The following is a 17,974-nucleotide window of genomic DNA, read 5'->3' as shown; positions in this document are numbered from 1 at the left end:
GTCCAATAGCTTCTGAGTAAAGTCCCACGATTACTACTCACTGCCACCAAATTATTATTAGTTTAATGCAGCAGATTCCGATATACAGAGAACTGATTTTTACCGCTTAATCTGAAATCACTCCGAACCCTTGCCATGCCAACCATCAGAGATAGCGTAATAACTTTAGCCTGCCAGCGATAAATTTAAACATGGGTTAAATGTTCTCTTGACAGCGGCAGTACTTTGCAATAGCACCATGGGCTTAGAATTTGGTACCAATATTTCTTGGACTCTCGCCTCTGATGTGAATTCTAGCTGTGCCAATGACCAGCAAGGAGGGAATCCAGGCCTGCAGCACCACTTGTGCTCTGCTGCAGGTTCCAGCCTTCATTGTCTTGTTTGTTTTTGCATACCACTTTCAGGTCCCCAACAATATAAATATTAATAACTGAGTAGAGATGAGCTTAGCTAGGTCTTTTATGTATTCCAATAAAATACTGGAAATGTGCTGCCATATTGGCACCCCATCCACCACCTTAAACATTCACTCCCTCCACCACCGGCGCACCGTGGCTGCAGTGTGTACCATCTACAAGATGCACTGCAGCAACTCGCCAAGGCTTCTTTGGCAGCACCTCCCAAACCCACGACCTCTTCCACCTAGAAGGACAAGGGCAGCAGGTGCACGGGAACACCACCACCTCCAAATTCCCCTCCAAGTTACACACCATCCTGACTTGGAAGTATATCGCCGATCCTTCATCATCACTGGGTCAAAATCCTGGAACTCCCTCCCTAACAGCACTGTGGGAGTACCTTCACCACACGGACTGCAGCGGTTCAAGAAGGCGGCTCACCACCACCTTCTCAAGGGCAATTAGGGATGGGCAATAAATGATGGGCCTTGCCAGCGATGCCCACATCCCATGAACAAATCTTTAAAAAAAAGTCCCCCCATCCCCTCTCCAGCCCCAGTGATAGCTGCTTGATGTCGGTGCTGGTGAGGTGGAGCCAGTTTGTCGGGAGTTCTAATGTTGCTGCTGCCACACTAGACTTCCGGTGGGAAAATCTAGACCAGCACATTAACCCCCTACATAAATCTAGTGCTTTGATACACAGAATAAATGTATATGCAAGAGTTATACTGGTGAATTTACATGCACATTATCAAAAGAAATGTCCTTGGGGAGAAAATAAATTCCTTTAAAAAATATCTTGTCTGAGACAATATTCAAGCTCTGGTGTGCTCCATTATTTAGAAGCTTTATGTGGTCATGTACAGTTAAATATTTAAAATGATCTTTGTTTTATATGTGGACATTCACATTTTTACTTCTGATTTAATTATCATAAGGCTAAAATATTATAAAAAGCTGTGTTTGTATGTTTCTAAACGAATATTTTCTCTTTCCCTTTTTTTTTTCTTTTACGATGATTTTGAATTTGTTTTAAAAATCATTCAAGTACTCATGCCTCAGTTACCTTCATTCACTGTTCAGTGTCGCAGCATTTTGGTTTGCAAAGATTCGTTTTGTGCCCGCAGTATGTTTTTATTATTGCTTCTTTCCTTTGGAAAGTCGCATCTTATGTTGGTTTTTTTGTGTAACATTTAGGTTCAGTTTTTTATTCCATTAGTTACTTTTGTACATTTATAACAGGCGACCGTGGAAAACCTAATTAAAGAAAAGATGCCCAGGAAAGGTGGCAGATGGTGGTTTTCGTGGCGAGGAAGAAACACTAACGTGAAAGTGGTACGTTTTCCCAGTGTTGCCCCTTAATCTTAATCTTAATCTTAATCTGTCGAGTAATAGCCAGCTTGGAATGTACAACAACAACAGCTTGTATTTATATAGCGCCTTTAATGTAGTAAAACGTCCCAAGGTGCTGCACAGGAATGTTGTAAGAGAAAAAATTTGACACCGAGCCACATGAGGAGAAATTAGGGCAGGTGACCAAAAGCTTTGTCAAAGAGGTAGGTTTTAAGGAGTGTCTGAAAGGAGGAAAGAGAGGTAGCGAGGCAGAGAGGTTTAGGCAGGGAATTCCAGAGCTTAGGGATGAAAATTTTGAAATCGAGGCGTTGCTTGACCGGGAGCCAATGTAGGCCAGCGAGCCTGAGACGGGATCTCATTTTGCCATTATTAATGCTTTGGACACATGTAAGGTGCTTCCCCAGTGGCTGCAGCATGAGTGCTGGAAGGCTGCTGACCTTCAATTGAGGAGACTGCTGATGGCCTTGGAGGACAACCTGGAGCAGCTCTGGGCCTAGAAGACCTGGCTTCAGGCTGCACCATCTCGGCCTGGGCGGGCTGGCTGACGGGTAACAGCAAGGGCACCAGTGGAGTGGCAGGGGTGGGTGGGAGCACGAATGCTGTCATCCTGAGAGAGCACAACAGGGTTTCCATGGAACCACTGCCACCCTCCTGGGGTGGTGCCTCAGCAATGCAACTGGTCTGTTGGAGAACAGATTGATGGACTGCTGTAACACCCTGGAAGCCCCTTTGAACAGTGGGACCCAGAGCCACGGTGGCAGCATTCTGAGCTTCAACTGCAGCACTCAGACCTTTGATGGAAGCTGCTTGTGCTGCATCATGGTGAGTTCCATGGGTGTGCTAATAGTCTGTGTTATAAATCTCATCATCATCAAGAAACTACTCATGAAATAATGCTGGTCGGCCAGCTGGTGGCGCCGTCCAAGGAGTATAAATACTCGGGCGTGGGCCCAGCTTGCCCAGGGACATTTTGTAAGACAAGGAACTAGTGAAGTACAACTAGACCTCCATGTTCTGAAACAAGTTGATTAAAGCCTTGCTTTATACTCAAACCAAGTGTGTAGTGAGTTTTATTACATCAGAGGTGGCTGCCCGTTCCAGGTTATAAAGGATAGGCTCCAAGCTCTGCGCAAAGCCCTGTGCCAAGTTGGTGCTGGACTCCTCCATGCTCCTTGATATTGTGAGCAGGCTTTTCAGTGCACCAAGCATTTAGTGGCGTACACCCATCAGCTTTCTTCTGTAGCCTGGCCCATTGGAGTCCTCATCTGACTCCTCTGCAGCATAACTAGTGTGTGACCTCACCTTCTGGTGAGTTGACACCTGCGCTATCCTTTCCCCCCCACCCTGGCTCCTGCGCATTTGTGCCCGGTATCTCAACACGTGCAGATCCCTCCTTTTTCCTAGCCTCTAAAATACTCGCAGTGTCAGTCTGGTGGCTGCGACTGTAAGATCGAGTGATGGTGTCATTTCACCCTTACTGTCTTCTCCCTCTTCCTCCTTTGACTGGGAAGGTTCCAGTTCTTGGGTATCTGAAATGAAAAAGGGTCAAGGGTTGGGTTGTGGTGAGTGGAGAGGGAGAAAGCAAGAAGTGTGTGCTTACACCATCTGCTGCTTGTGAGTCAGATGAGATTGTGGGATGAGGGAGAAGTGGGAAGAGAGAAGGAGGATTAGGTATGCAGATACCCTCGTCATCAATCCCTCCAGCCACACCAGTGGCCACGGCCTCAGCGATGCCCCTACCCATGATGGCCAGCTTGGGGCTTCAAACATGCAGATGCGCTTGTTCTCCTCTTCTTTCCTGCTAACTTCTGTTTTGCGCCATCTTCTTCTGATAGAAAGACGGAAGTGTCGGTGCGTATCCTGCATGTGTTTGGGTGATGTGGCTGTCATACTTGAATAGCTGCCAGTGGGTGCGAGCTGTGAGTTGTGGGTGTGAGGTTTGTAACGGTGCCAAGTGTGTGAGGGTGAGGAAAAGCAGATGAATTGAAGGGTTGAGTCCTGATTGATGGAGATTGTTGGCAGGTGGGTGCTGGGGGTGTGGTGAATTGAGCAGTGGACGAGGCCTGTGGTGTAATTGGCAGGATGTGGCATTTGAAGATTGAACTCGCTGACCTTGACCACTCGTGTTAGATCATTAAACTTCTTCCTGCACGGCATCCATGTTCTTGGAGCTATACCCCTGGTATTGACCTCCGCTGCTCCTACTTCCCACTGCCTGCTGAGCATCCGTCAGGAGGGCCTCTTGCGGATACAGGATGTCTCTCCTCTCCACATCTTGCACCAAGACCTCCAGCGCATTGCCTGGAAACCTTGGTGCTCGCTCTCTCGTACGTTCAGCCATTTCTCAATGTGTCACGGCCCACACTCACTTTTCAAAGGACTCCCAGCATTTTTTGCAGCCACAGTGCTCCTTCCCCGCCTTTAAGGCTGCCGTTAAGTAGCACTGGCCACTCACGATATCGGACTGGCGCGTGCAGCCAATGAACAGCGTGGGTAGCGCATGGAAGCGCGCAGAAGTCATTTAAAGCAGCAGGACGTGAACATGCTGCCTGCGTCGCAATGACCGGCCGTGGGCTAATCGTGCACTGCGATCCCTGCACCAGATTTTGGGGGTTATCCACTTTAACCCCCACATAGTATAAATTTCGATGCCATTAAATAGAACAGAATTCTGATTTCACATTTGGGTCCTGCAATTCTGCATTCAAAATCTAAACAAACTCTCTTTTCTGCCTACATTATCCAGACCTCTTAAAGTTTTAGAGATCTGGATTGTGTTCGAGCTCAATCTTTTCTCCAATGAGAATATATTCCGTGTCAATTAATGACCTTGCATTATTTCCCTCTGGCTGAAGACTCAATCTCTTGTGAATCAAAACAAATGAAAGCAATGATTTTACCCACTGAACGTACCTATGATCGATATTGGCAGAAGTCCATTTTCTGCAAATAGACTGTTTGGATCAATATGTTTGGGAAATAAACGGCAATGCATAAACTATGGGGGTTGAACAGTTCTTTAATATGACAGAAAAACTTGATGATGTTCAATGCAAATCAATAAGTTAGACATTAGTTCAGTACGGAAATGACTTTCTGCCTCTCGAGATGAACATGAGCCCAGCGCTAATTGACACACTCGTTGAAAGAACAATGATGGACTGTAAGAAATAATCTACAGAACCAGACAGCTAGTCAACAAGCTAAATCAGGGTGTCAGAGTAAAGTGACACAAATAGCCTATAATATTCGTTATTTGCAGCTTCTCACTTGTTCAGTATTATTCTTATTAGCCTTGAAATGGAGGCTTGTCTGACCATTTGCACCACTCCACAAAATGAGTGTGAGTGTGTTCCTTGTGGAAGGAGCAGCACGAGATGAAACATAGAAACATAGAAGATAGGGGCAGGAGTAGGCCATTCGGCCCCTCGAGCCTGCTCCGCCATTCAATGAGATCATGGCTGATCATCCAAATTCAGTACCCTGTCCCTGCTTTCTCCCCATACCCCTTGATCCCTTTAGCCTTAAGAAATATATCCAACTCCTTCTTGAATATATTTAAAGAATTGGCCTCTACTGCCTTCTGTGGTAGAGAATTCCACAGGTTCACCACTCCCTGGGTGAAGAAATTCCTCCTCATCTCTGTCCTAAATGGCTTACCCCTTATCTTTAGACTGTGACCCCTGGTTCTGGACTCCCCGACCATCGGGAACATCCTTCCTGCATCTAGTCTGTCTAGTCCTGTTAGAATTTTATAAGTTTCAATGAGATCCCCTCTCATTCTTCTAAACTCCAGCGAGTACAAGCCCAATCGACCCAATCTCTCCTCATACGTCATTCCTGCCATCCCAGGTATCAGCCTGGTGAATCTTCGCTGCACTCCCTCCATGGCAAGAACGTCCTTCCTCAGGTAAGGATGGCTGCATATCCCACTGGTGGGCTACATGGGGAACCAAAGGACTGAAATTCAGCATTGGTGGGGGTGCACGCTACCGGGTCAGCCGCCCGTTATATACCCCGCCCGATTTTCACTCCCATTTGCCCGTTTTTGCTGAAGTTGATTTTTTTTACCCCTTCTGTTGATGTGTTTTGCCAATTAGTTCTTCAGTCTTGTGAATGAGACTAACGTAATTTCTATATGAAACGACTGGCACTTGATTGGGATTAAATCTTTGGCATATTTTATTCAACTTGTGGCTCAGGGCAAAGACCAGCGTTGCGGATTAGCCGCCCTTTCTAGAAACCAACCAGTTTTCATTTCCGTGGAAACCAAAATCTCGACTTTCACTCTATTGAGTTTCGGTTTAAATGTCTGGGCCTGACGGGTTTTGTTCTGATTTCGTACTTTTATTTTTATCTTGTGATTGGGCACTTCTTAACCCCGGTTAATTAATGATGCTGGAGTGGCTCCAGATACAGTAAGATCTTCATGAAATTTATTTGCACAGGTTGTTTTTCCTGGAAATATCAAAGCGAAAAACCTCATCGGCTCCAAGAGGGAGGAGAGCTCCCTCTCAGCCTAGAATCTTCAGCTTGGTTTAGCAATCATTTGTAATAAACACACGGAAGAGCACAGGACTGGAAAAGGTTTTTTATTAATTGAGAAAACAAAACCCGTTTTTATTAAAGGAAGGTATTCAACAAAGTTTCCGTAGGATTTTAACAAAACAAACACTTAATTAAAACAGATATACGTAGTTCTAATGATTTCATGCAGAATGCTCCATTTACCTTTGCCCAGTTCCCTGCACACTCTGTTGGATTCCCCTGCACAACATCTTTTGGATTGCTAACCTATAAATAACACCAGCAACCATCAACCGACTCCTTACAGAGTCGTTTAGAGAAGCGTAATTCATACAATAATTCGCTATGTATAGAAAAAAACACTGCAGTTTGAGAACTGAGGACTGGGTTGACATTGGCCATATGTATTGCACATCACTTTAAAATGAAAATGAACTGAATTTAAAACCTGAGACGACAAAATAAATTTGAACTGCGTCGCAGGCAATGAGCACCAGATGGGGCAAGCGAGCTACTTTTTTGAGCAACTGTTTAAAAAGTTTTCTCTCGTTTGACGGTCACGAGGGGAATATTCTGGATCTAAATTTGATTTTTTTTTGATATTGATAAACCCAACAAGATGGCAATGGGAAATGCACCATGATAGATATTAAACTTATAAATTAGGAGCTCTTAACTGAGACTAATTTCACTTGCGGGTTTATTTTCCACACACTGCGGTGAGAATTAAATATTACTTCATATTGTTATTTACTATTTAAAAAGAAGCTTCTTTGACGTGTTGAGTTGTTTTGGAATGAGGGGGAACGCAACTGCATTTTTCTACGTCAAAACTTTCTTTCTTGGAATGATCTCCCAAATCATATTGAATTGGATTGTAAAATGGTACAAATCAAAATCAATCAAATCAAATCAACTTTTATTGTCATTGTTAGTGCACAAGTGCAGTAGAATGAAATGTAGGCTTGCGGCTCCCGAGCAATTGATGGTCAGTGTATGGGGTAATACTGCAGCTGACTATTTGCTAGCAAAATGATTAGTGCAGAGTGTGCACAAACAGAAGCATTCGATGTTAGGATTAGAATCTGCATTAGTTTCCAGCCTTTGCGGTATTAAGCACACAGCTGCAAAGTCTTGTGTTAACATCTGTTGCGAGCTCCGATGCAATTAAGCATTGTCCCCAAAACGGCAGGAGCCATCTTGATCTGTATTACAACTATCGGTTAAAACATTTTCTTTATCTCCCTACTCACATGTGCAAAAATGGGGAATATTAGCGTGTAATGGTGAAGGGAACGTTTTAATAAATGTTCCGAATCTCTATAGTAAATGTCCCTTCAAATACTTAATAGTTTGAAATTCCTTTTATTTACCACAAACCCATTAAATCTTACAGATATTCACAGATCTCAGAAATAATCCCTGTTTTATAATCGGCTGCCCGTGTCCTAACTCGTACCAAGTCCCATTCACCCATCACCCCTGTGCTCGCTGACCTACATTGGCTCCTGGTTAAGCAACGCATCGATTTCAAAATTCACATCCTTGTTTTCAAATCCCTCCGTGGCCTCGTCCCTCCCTATCTCTGTAATCTCCTCCAGCCCCACAACTCCCCCGAGATATCTGCGCTCCTCTAATTCGGCCCTCTTGAGGATCCCTGATTATAATCACTCAACCTTTGGTGGCCGTGCCTTCTGTCGCCTGGGCCCTAAGCTCTGGAATTCCCTGCCTAAACCTCTCCGCCTCGCTACCTCTCCTTCTTTAAGACGCTCCTTAAAACCCACCTCTTTGACCAAGCTTTTGGTCACCTGCCCTAATTTCTCCTTATGTGGATCAGTGTCCAATTTTTTGTCTTTTAATACTCCTGTGTAGCGCCTTGGGATGTTTTACTATGTTAAAGGCGCTATATAAATACAAGTTGTTGTTATTTTCAGTTGCATTTAACTATACTTGTGCCAGCCACGATCATTAACCATTTGAATGCAGAGCTAGTTGGGAATCTTTGCGCAGTCTGGTGATCTGTGTGGGTGTTGTATTGTTTGACACAAAATACTGCAGTTGGCATTGACTAGGATGAACTGTCCATTATTAGTTATTGATCGGGAAAATCTCTTTTGCCTAATCCGTAACTAATAATGGACAGTTCATCCTAGTCAATGCCAAGAAGCTTATCAAAAAAAAAGTCAACAAAGGTATCCTATTGGAAAAAAATAAGCTAAAAATTAATCCACTATTTTGACAATTCTGACCTACCGCCATAATTGTCAAAATAGTGGATTAATTTTAAGCTTCTTTATTTCAATTGGATACCTTTTGTGGGTCTATTTTTTTTAATAAGCTTCTCGGAAGAATGTGGTAATGGTACAATAGTGATCCAGTACTTTCACTGAACTCTGTAACGGATGTGGATCGTCGTGTATATTATTACCACTTTAGTAGATGTAAAGCAGGAAATGTGACTTTGCCACCCCTGTGATTTTTTGAAAGATGAAACACAAGTCTAAACTATCTGCATTGCTATGTTACAGGAACCAGAAATCGAGCAGATTCGAAGTGGGCAGGATTCACGGGAGCAGTCTGCACACCCTGGAAGCAGGTATTCAGCTGTTGAAATTCTGATTGATTCTCGCTCTCCACTGCATTCCTTCATTTGTGTCCTTCTGCCATTGCCGAAGAACTGTCAACCGTGTTTCTTTTAAGGGGACGTGAACGGGCATTTCAATGGCTCATTGAAGCCTCTGGGACAGAATGTTCTTTCCAGCTTACAAATGACCCAAATACTACTAATAATGTAATACCTGGAGGAATTGTTTTAATGTAAATTTCTGCTGTGAATATTTTAAAATGCAATGAAGGAAATCTATTAAACCTTCAAACACGTTAATTCATAATACCCTCCAAATTGCATACAAGATTAAATTGTTATATTTGTTTGGAGTAGGAAATCTGCAGCTCTCGGCTAACAGTTCTGTCCAACTCCGTATTTTAATATTGCTATCAATAATTATTATTACCATGCTCTCCCAATCTTGGATGTCCTGTGCCGTTTACTAACATTGGATGAGGGGAAAATAACACATAGGCCACTGCCTGTCTCGGTGATCACCACCAGGAGCTGGGAGGGAAGAGTCTGGATTCGCTGGCTTCTCCGTCCTCCTCCACCACCCCCTTTCATTCTCTCTCTCTCTCTCTCTCTCTCTGAGGAAACATCTGGGGCTGGATTTCCATTGAGGAGGCGGGACTACAACTTTCGGGGTTGTAGTCCCGCCTCCATCGAGTTCTAGCCAACCCACGCGATCTTGACTTGATTGACCTTGTTGAGCTCACCCAGCGGGCTCAGCAGGCCAATTAAGGGCCACCCAGCAACAGGTGACGTCACAGACTGAAATTTCATCTGTCAAGACCTTTTGACAGATGAAATGTCAGCGTTTCACAGCTGTTTGAAGCTGTCAAACACGGACAATCTGTACTCCAGGTTAATTCCTTCCTCTCAGGATGATTTAGAGATCTCTCCGGAACAGAAAGCTGAATGCTGCAATTTTTGACAGTTCGCAGCCATTCTGCTTTCTGTGCCGGTGAGATGAGGGACTCCCGAGACCTGAAGGAAGGAAGGCTGTAAAGGTAAGTAAAACTTCTTTAAACACTTTACACACACCAAACACACTTACCTTTGCACTCATGCACCCATCACTCACCTGAACACCGGACATCTCGACCCCTCCAAGCCCTTCAGCCCGACGGTCCGCCTCGCTAACTTGGCGTGGTTTGGAGCCGTCGGGAATCCCACACTTCAACAATAAAAATAGGGATTAGGCTAAAAACTGCCTGTTAACTACCTGTTAACAGGCAGTTAATTGGCACTAATCCCCTTCCCGCCTCGGGGAGGCGGGTCCCAGTGCGGGGCGGGTACCCGCCTCCTTTGAAACTGGCATGTAGGCGGGTTGGGGGCGGGATGGGTTCGTGCCCCCCCGATTTCGAGATTTTAACCCCCCGCACGCCTCCAATCCCGCCTCCACGGCCCAATGAAAATCCTGCCCCTGGCCTCTGCGTTGTGCATCACCCCAATGTCATGACTGAGATTGGAAGATTCCGCGTGGGAAACAGCAAGCTTAAATTTCTGTCCTGCCATCCAAAACACCAGTGTGTACATTGCTCCACTGAGCTGCATCCAGAACTTCTCGCATTCAAAATGACCATTTAACGATGTTACACAGTTAACATGAAACCAAGGCCATTTATACAAATGTCGGGGTCTGCACGCTTCATTGCCATTACATTCTGGAGCGGAATTGCACCATAGTCTCTGTATTGGTCTAATGGATTCATTCTTAAAGCAGGGAAATTCTACTTGCTAATGGAAATAGTGTGATGTTTGAAACTCTTGTCAATTTAATTCAAAAGAAGCAGACTTAAAATGTGGAGTTACGGTGGCTGATCGTCACCAACAAGTTAAAAGCAATTCACTCAGCGGTGGATGTCGATATCTGAGTTTGATGATGGCGGGGGGGGGAGGGGCTACAGCACCTTTGTTTCCTGGAGTTGGAATAAATGGGTCTTTTTCCGAGTGGCAGGCAGTGACTATAGTGGGGTGCCGCAGGGATCGGTCCTTGGACCCCAGCTATTCACAATATATATAAATGATCTAGACGAGGGAACTAGATGTAATATCTCCAAGTTTGCAGACAACACAAAGCTGGGTGGGCGTGTGTGCTGTGAGGAGGATGCTGAGAAACTCCAGGATGATTTGGACAGGTTGGGTGATTGGGCAGAAGCATGGCAGATGCAGTATAATGTGGATAAATGCGAGGTTATCCACTTTGGTGTCAAAAACAGGAAGGCAGATTATTATCTGACTGGCAATAGATTGGGAGAAGGGGGAAGTGCAACGAGTCCTGGGTGTCCTTGTGCACCAGTCGCTGAAGGTAAGCATGCAGGTGCAGCAGGCGGTTAAGAAGGCAAATGGTATGTTGGCCTTCGTAGCGAGAGGGTTTGAGTACAGGAACAAGGATGTCTTGCTGCAGTTGTACAGGGCCTTGGTGAGACCACATCTTGAGTATTGTGTGCAGTTTTGGTCGCCTTATCTGAGGAAGGATGTTCTTGCCATGGAGGGAGTGCAGCGAAGATTCACCAGGCTGATACCTGGGATGGCAGGAATGACGTATGAGGAGAGATTGGGTCGATTGAGCTTATACTCGCTGGAGTTTAGAAGAATGAGAGGGGATCTCATTGAAACTTATAAAATTCTGACAGGACTAGACAGACTAGATGCAGGAAGGATGTTCCCGATGGCGGGGGAGTCCAGAACCAGGGGTCACAGTCTAAGGATAAGGGGTAAGCCATTTAGGACAGAGATGAGAAGGAATTTCTTCACCCAGAGAGTGGTGAACCTGTGGAATTCTCTACCACAGAAGGCAGTAGAGGCCAATTCATTAAATATATTCAAGAAGGAGTTGGATATATTTCTTAAGGCTAAAGGGATCAAGGGGTATGAGGAGAAAGCAGGGACAGGGTACTGAATTTGGATGATCAGCCATGATCTCATTGAATGGCGGAGCAGGCTTGAGGGGCCGAATGGCCTACTCCTGCTCCTATCGTCTATGTTTCCTTAATATGATGTGTATATTTCAACCTGTTATCCTTAAAGAATTGGAAGGAACCGTTGCGGCTCGTCAGTACTGTGCTGTGCTTGAACTCCTGTTAGGTTAAAAGACGAATCATCATCAAGCGATGAAGATGTTAGAATGATCAACCAAAATTGTAGCGCAGGTCAGCCAGATCTCAACCTGCCAGCTTTATCCTACATTTCATATGTGAAATCCCTTCGACTCACCTCTGACCAGCTCGTAAGTACAAAATACTTTATTGGCTCTAGTTTGACGTGATCTGTATGAAAATCATATGGTTAGAGATGGAGGTTGCTACCTGCTAACTGTGGTCCCAGAGGTCTACCATCAGGTGGCTTTTACTTTTCCAGCAATACCTTGTCAAAGGATCAGTGTCAATCAAATACTGTGTGTTAAACCGAGGTTTTGTGGTTACATTTTTTAATTTGCATTTTAAAGTGCTACTTGGTTTGCACTATTAAATTCAAACAACCTCACCGTCCTTGGCCTCTTGCATTGTTCCACGGAAGCTCAACGTAAACTCGAGGAACAGCACCTCATCTTCCGATTAGGCACTCTGCAGCCTTCCGGACTCAATATCGAGTTCAACAATTTCAGATCATAACCTCGGCCCCTGTTACACATTTTTACTTGTAATTTTTCCACTCCTTTTCCCCCCGCCTTTCCTTTTGTTTCTCTCTCACACCTGGCAGCTATTTCTTGCCCTGCCAGTACACTTTACACCTAATCTCAGCCTATTACCATCTCGTCTAGCTCTTTTGTTTCTTCCACTTCTTTTGTCCGATCGCAGCCCTGCTTTCGATCTATTTTCTTCTCTTTCCAGTTTTGAAAAAGGGTTAGACCCGAAACGTCAACTCAAATTTCTCTCCACGGATGCTGCCTGACCTGCTGAGTTTTTCCAGCATTTTCTGTTGTTATTTCGGATTTCCAACATCTGCAGTATTTTGCTATTGTCTAATTGAAAGGTCTGCCCTGGTCCATGGGTCCTGTTGCACCTTTGCTAGGCTGCTGTACTGCTGCAACACCACCTTGTAAACAATGGGCCACTGGGTACAAAATAACTTGTAGGTCATTACATTATACAGGGTACGATAGCAAAATACTGCGGATGCTGGAAATCCGAAATAACAACAGAAAACGCTGGAAAAACTCAGCAGGCCAGGCAACATCCGTGGAGAGAGAAATAGAGTCAACGTTTCAGGTCGAAACCCTTCGTCAGGACTGAGAAAAAAGCAGGAAGTGAAACAGACATTATACAGGGTATTAGAAATACATTAATGCATCCAATACAAGAGAGTTTCAATCATTCTGTTGATCTGGACTACAGTTAAAATTTTATGTTGGTAGCTGTGAAGCACCTTGGGACGTTTTACATAAGAACATAAGGAATAGGAGCAGGAGTAGGCCATTCGGCCCCTCGAGCCTGCTCCGCCATTCAATGAGATCATGGCTGATCTTCTGCCTCAACTCCATTCACCGGCCCTATCGCCATATCCCTTGATGCTCTTACTAGTCAGAAATCTATCGACTTCTGTTTTGAATATACCCAATGACTGAGCCTCCACAGCCCCCTGGGGTAGAGAATTCCAAAGATTCACCACCCTCTGAGTGAAGAAATTTCTTCTCATCTCAGTCCTGAATGGCCGACCCTTTATCCTGAGGCTGTGGCCCCTGGTTCTAGACTCCCCAGCCAAGGGAAACATCCTCTCAGCATCCACCCTATCAAGCCCTGTAATAATTTTGTATGCTTCAATGAGATCCCCTCTCATTCTTCTGAATTCAAGAGAATACAGGCCTAGTTTACTCATTCTCTTATTATACGACAGTTAAAGGTGTTGTATATGGTGACTAGAACATGGAAATGAGGACCAAAATAGACCTCCATAACTGCAGGAAAATCTGAGTTGTGGCTATTTTGAAAGATACAGAAACTTTTCCAGTTTCGTGGCATCCAGCTTTCTTGCATTCTGCACAGTTTGTAAAAGTTTAAATTACTAAAATATTTAAATAGGAAAAAAATAGTCAGAAGCAGCCAACGCGGGTTTCTGCAAGAAGATTGCGCTCGACAAACCTGAGGAGGTGACGGAAATGGTGGATGGGGAAACTGGCGTGTACGTGGTGTAAATGGATTTTCAGAAAGTCTGTGTGTGACCACACACGAGAGAGAGTACTGGGGAAGATTGAGGGGCATCGAATTAGAGGAAGGGTAGCAACTAGTATTTAAAAACCGATGAGAATAGAAGAAACTGAGCAGGAATTAAAGACGGGTGTCCGAGTGGTTGGAAGTGGGTGATGTCCCACGGAGTGGCGTCCAAATTTTCAGTTGAGACTAAAATAGGAGACATGATAAATAATCCTAAGGACCAAGGGGATATTATTAAGATGGTAGAATGGACGAAAAGGTGATAGATGGAATTCAATGTACATTTTCATTAAAAAAAAAATAAAAGTAATAATTATACTTTGAATGGCGGAGAGCTGGGTGATGTGGAAGAGCAGAGAGATTTGAGCATTCAGCACCTCCAGTAATTAAGGCCATAAAATAAAAAGCTAATGGAATGCTGGGCTTTATGGCAAGAGGTATAGAACAAAGAAGTAGAGATGTAATGGAAGATCTGTATCAAACCTTAGTAAGACCACAGTTGGAAAACTGAACGTTCTGGGCTCCACATTATAGGAAGGACATTGAGTGAAGAGCGAGGGTACAGTGCAGATTCACGCGGATTCTGCCTGGGATGAGGAAAGACTTGGAAAAACTGGGGCTCTTTTCATTTGACTTCCGCTTGATCAGCAGAGGACACTAAAGGGTGATTTGATAGTGTTGCTTAAAATGATGAGGGGATGAGACAGATTGTTTCCAGAAAGATATAAGATTAAATGTGAGAGATTTAGGACTGAGAGCAGGAGGGACGATTTTGTACGGAGGGTTTATAAGCTGTGGAATGCACTGCGGGAGCGAGTGATTGAAGCAGAGATCATGCCAACTATTAAGAATAGGCTAGCTGGGTGGCTCAAGGAAAGGGGAATAAAGGGATATGGGACAGGATAGGCATATGGGGTTAGGACTAAAGCTCACGTAGAGGGTAAACGCCAATACGGGCTGGTTGACCTGAACAGCTAGTTTCTGTGTTGTAATTTCTATGTAATACTTTACATCATTGCAAAATATGTAGGATAACTTGTCTGTTGAGGGAATGCTGTAGTATAAGGCTTTGTTATTGGCTTACTTTAAATATTCCTTTTCTTTCTTTCTGGGTTGAAATTCTTTTGCCACGCAGAGCAGTTTTGTGTGCATGTCAGTGTAAAAGTTTGGTATAACTCGCGAGATTATCAAGCGTACTAAGGTTGTGACATGCCCGAGCCATTCCAGGAAACTCTGGTACACCACTCCATGTGAAGTCCAGCTTTATTTTTGGTGAACTTTTACGCTCATCAAGTGAGGCATGCCACTGCTGCCTCATAACACTTTGTGTAAAAAAAAAAAAAAACAAATTCTCCTGCTCTCTGTCCTAAATCTGTTCCATTTTCTCACTCTGTCTTAGTATTGAACACTCTCGGGTCAGGTGTGCAATAAGCACGATGTTTGGGGTCCCTCTATTCCGTGACACCAACATGCCTGGTGAATTCTTGTTCTTCTCACTCTCTCCATCCACAAGAATGTGATTGATCATTTCGATGGGCCAGCTTTTTACTAAGAACATAAGAAATAGGAGCAGGAGTTGGCCATTCGGCCCTTCGAGCCTGCTCCGCCATTCAATAAGATCATGGCTGATCTTCTACCTCATCTCCACTTTCCTGAACTATCCCCATATCCCCTTGATATCCAAAAATCTATCGATCTCTGTCTTGAACATACTCCACGACTGAGCCTCCACAGCCCTCTGGGGTAGAGAATTCCAAAGATTCACCACCCTCCGAGTGAAGAAATTTCTCTTTATCTCAGTCCTAAATGGCCAACCCCTTATTCTGAGACTGTGACCCCTGGTTCTAGACTCCCCAGCCAGGGGGAAACATCCTCCCCGCATCTACCCTGTCAAGCCCTGTAAGAATTTTGTATGTTTCAATGAGATCACCTCTCATTCTTCTAAACTCTAGAGAATATAGGCCTAGTCTACTCAATCTCTCCTCATAGGACAATCCCCCCATCCCAGGAACCAGTCTGGTGAACCTTCGTTGCACTCCCTCTGTGGTAGGTATATCCTTCCTTAGGTAAGGAGACCAAAACTGTACACAATACTCCAGGTGTGGTCTCACCAGGGCCCTATATAATTGCAGTAAGACATCTTTACTCTTATACGCAAATCCTCTTGTACTGTGGGCCCATGCTCCAATGGATTTAAACTGAGCCAGTTGTTCTTTGTAGTTATAAGTAACTGCACTCAATTTTTTTTATTGTGTATATAATATGAAATGATCAATCCACAGTGCACAAACCTGGTCATTTTAAGAGATCACATGAACCAAAGCATACCGTGGCTGCAGTGTGTAACATCTACAAGATGCACTGCAGCAACTCGCCAAGGCTTCTTCGGCAGCACCTCCCAAACCCGCGACCTCTTCCGCCTAGAAGGACAAGGGCAGCAGGCGCATGGGAACACCACCACCTCCAAGTTCCCCTCCAAGTCACACACCATCCTGACTTGGAAATATATCGCCGATCCTTCATCGTCGCTGGGTCAAAATCCTGGAACTCCCTCCCTAACAGCACTGTGGGAGCACCTTCACCACACGGACTGCAGCGGTTCAAGAAGGCGGCTCACCACCACCTTCTCAAGGGCAACTAGGGATGGGCAATAAATGCTGGCCTTGCCAGCGACGCCCACATCCCAAAAAACGAATTTTTAAAAAGCTGTTCGACACCAACTCATAGCTGTTTGACACAGACTGTGTCAGTTGGTTCATACACCTGTATTTTGTGATTTGCAGAAAAGTCTACAACTAAAGGATGGTCCAAATGATGTCATGTTTAGTGTCACAACACAATACCAGGGCACGTGTCGCTGTGAAGGTACTATCTACCTCTGGAACTGGAATGACAGAATTGTTATTTCTGATATTGATGGAACAATTACAAGGTACGTGTCGCTCTGAGGTGCTCTCATGTAGTCGTTAGTCATGTTTGAACATACAAGTTTGGAGTAGAGTCAATTTGTTTTCCAAATACAGACTATTTTCTTTCTATGGAAGGCGGAAAACAAATTATATATTTTTATATTTGCACAGATCTGATGCCTTGGGTCACATTTTACCTACGCTTGGTAAGGACTGGACACATCAAGGCATAGCAAAACTGTATCACAAAGTTAGCCAGTAAGTTTTGTAGTTACTTTTACAATCATTTTGTTAAATTGTGCCTTGGACGTTCCAGTGTGGTTTTTAATCTGTTTGGTGTTAGGAAAATTGATGGGACTGAAGGCCGATAAATCCCCAGGGCCTGATGGTCTACATCCCAGGGTACTTAGGGAAGTGGCCCTAGAGATAGTAGATGCATTACTGGTCATCTTCCAGAACTCGATAAACTCTGGAACAGTACCCATGGATTGGAGGGTAGCTAATGTTACCCCACTATTCAAAAAAGGTGGTAGAGAAAAAGCGGGGAATTATAGACCGGTAAGCCTGACATCGGTAGTGGGGAAAATGCTAGAGTCTATTATAAAAGATGTAATAGCAGAGCACTTGGAAAGCAGTGACAGGATCGGACAAAGTCAACACGGATTTACAAAAGGTAAATCATGCTTGACTAATCTACTGGAATTTTTTGAGGATGTAACTGGTAAAATAGATAAGGGAGAACCAGTGGATGTGGTGTATTTGGACTTTCAGAAGGCTTTCGATAAGGTCCCACACAAGAGATTAGCGTGCAAAATTAAGGCACATGGGATTGGGGGCAAGGTATTGACTTGGATAGAGAACTGGTTGGCGGACTGAAAGCAAAGAGTTGGAATAAATGGGTCGTTTTCCAAGTGGCAGGCAGTGACTAGTGGGGTACCGCAAGGATCGGTCCTAGGACCCCAGCTGTTCACAATATATATTAATGATCTGGACGAGGGAATTGGATGTAATATCTCCAAA

General features: G+C 44.4%; 1 protein-coding gene and 1 long non-coding RNA gene across 5 annotated transcripts in view; one reads left to right on the top strand and one right to left on the bottom strand.

Moving 5' to 3' along the window:
• LOC147112227 (uncharacterized) overlaps positions 1-17,974 on the bottom strand; it is an 89,072-nt gene that overhangs the window by 39,636 nt on the left and 31,462 nt on the right. The window lies entirely within an intron of this gene.
• lpin1a (lipin 1a) overlaps positions 1-17,974 on the top strand; it is a 212,518-nt gene that overhangs the window by 167,377 nt on the left and 27,167 nt on the right. For all 4 annotated transcript variants that reach the window (XM_085996297.1, XM_085996294.1, XM_085996296.1 and 1 more), the window contains 5 exons: positions 1,641-1,733; positions 8,807-8,874; positions 11,980-12,121; positions 16,829-16,977; positions 17,126-17,212. In XM_085996297.1, coding sequence (XP_085852423.1) covers positions 1,641-1,733; positions 8,807-8,874; positions 11,980-12,121; positions 16,829-16,977; positions 17,126-17,212 — 539 coding nt within the window. The remainder of the gene's footprint in view (positions 1-1,640; positions 1,734-8,806; positions 8,875-11,979; positions 12,122-16,828; positions 16,978-17,125; positions 17,213-17,974) is intronic.

Source organism: Somniosus microcephalus, chromosome 9 (assembly GCF_052327205.1).
Source record: "Somniosus microcephalus isolate GS21.2 chromosome 9, FLI_Smic_1.0, whole genome shotgun sequence".
Lineage (NCBI taxonomy): Eukaryota > Metazoa > Chordata > Chondrichthyes > Squaliformes > Somniosidae > Somniosus > Somniosus microcephalus.
Note: the sequence above shows the minus strand (reverse complement) of the source record. Positions and strands in the feature narration are given on the sequence as shown.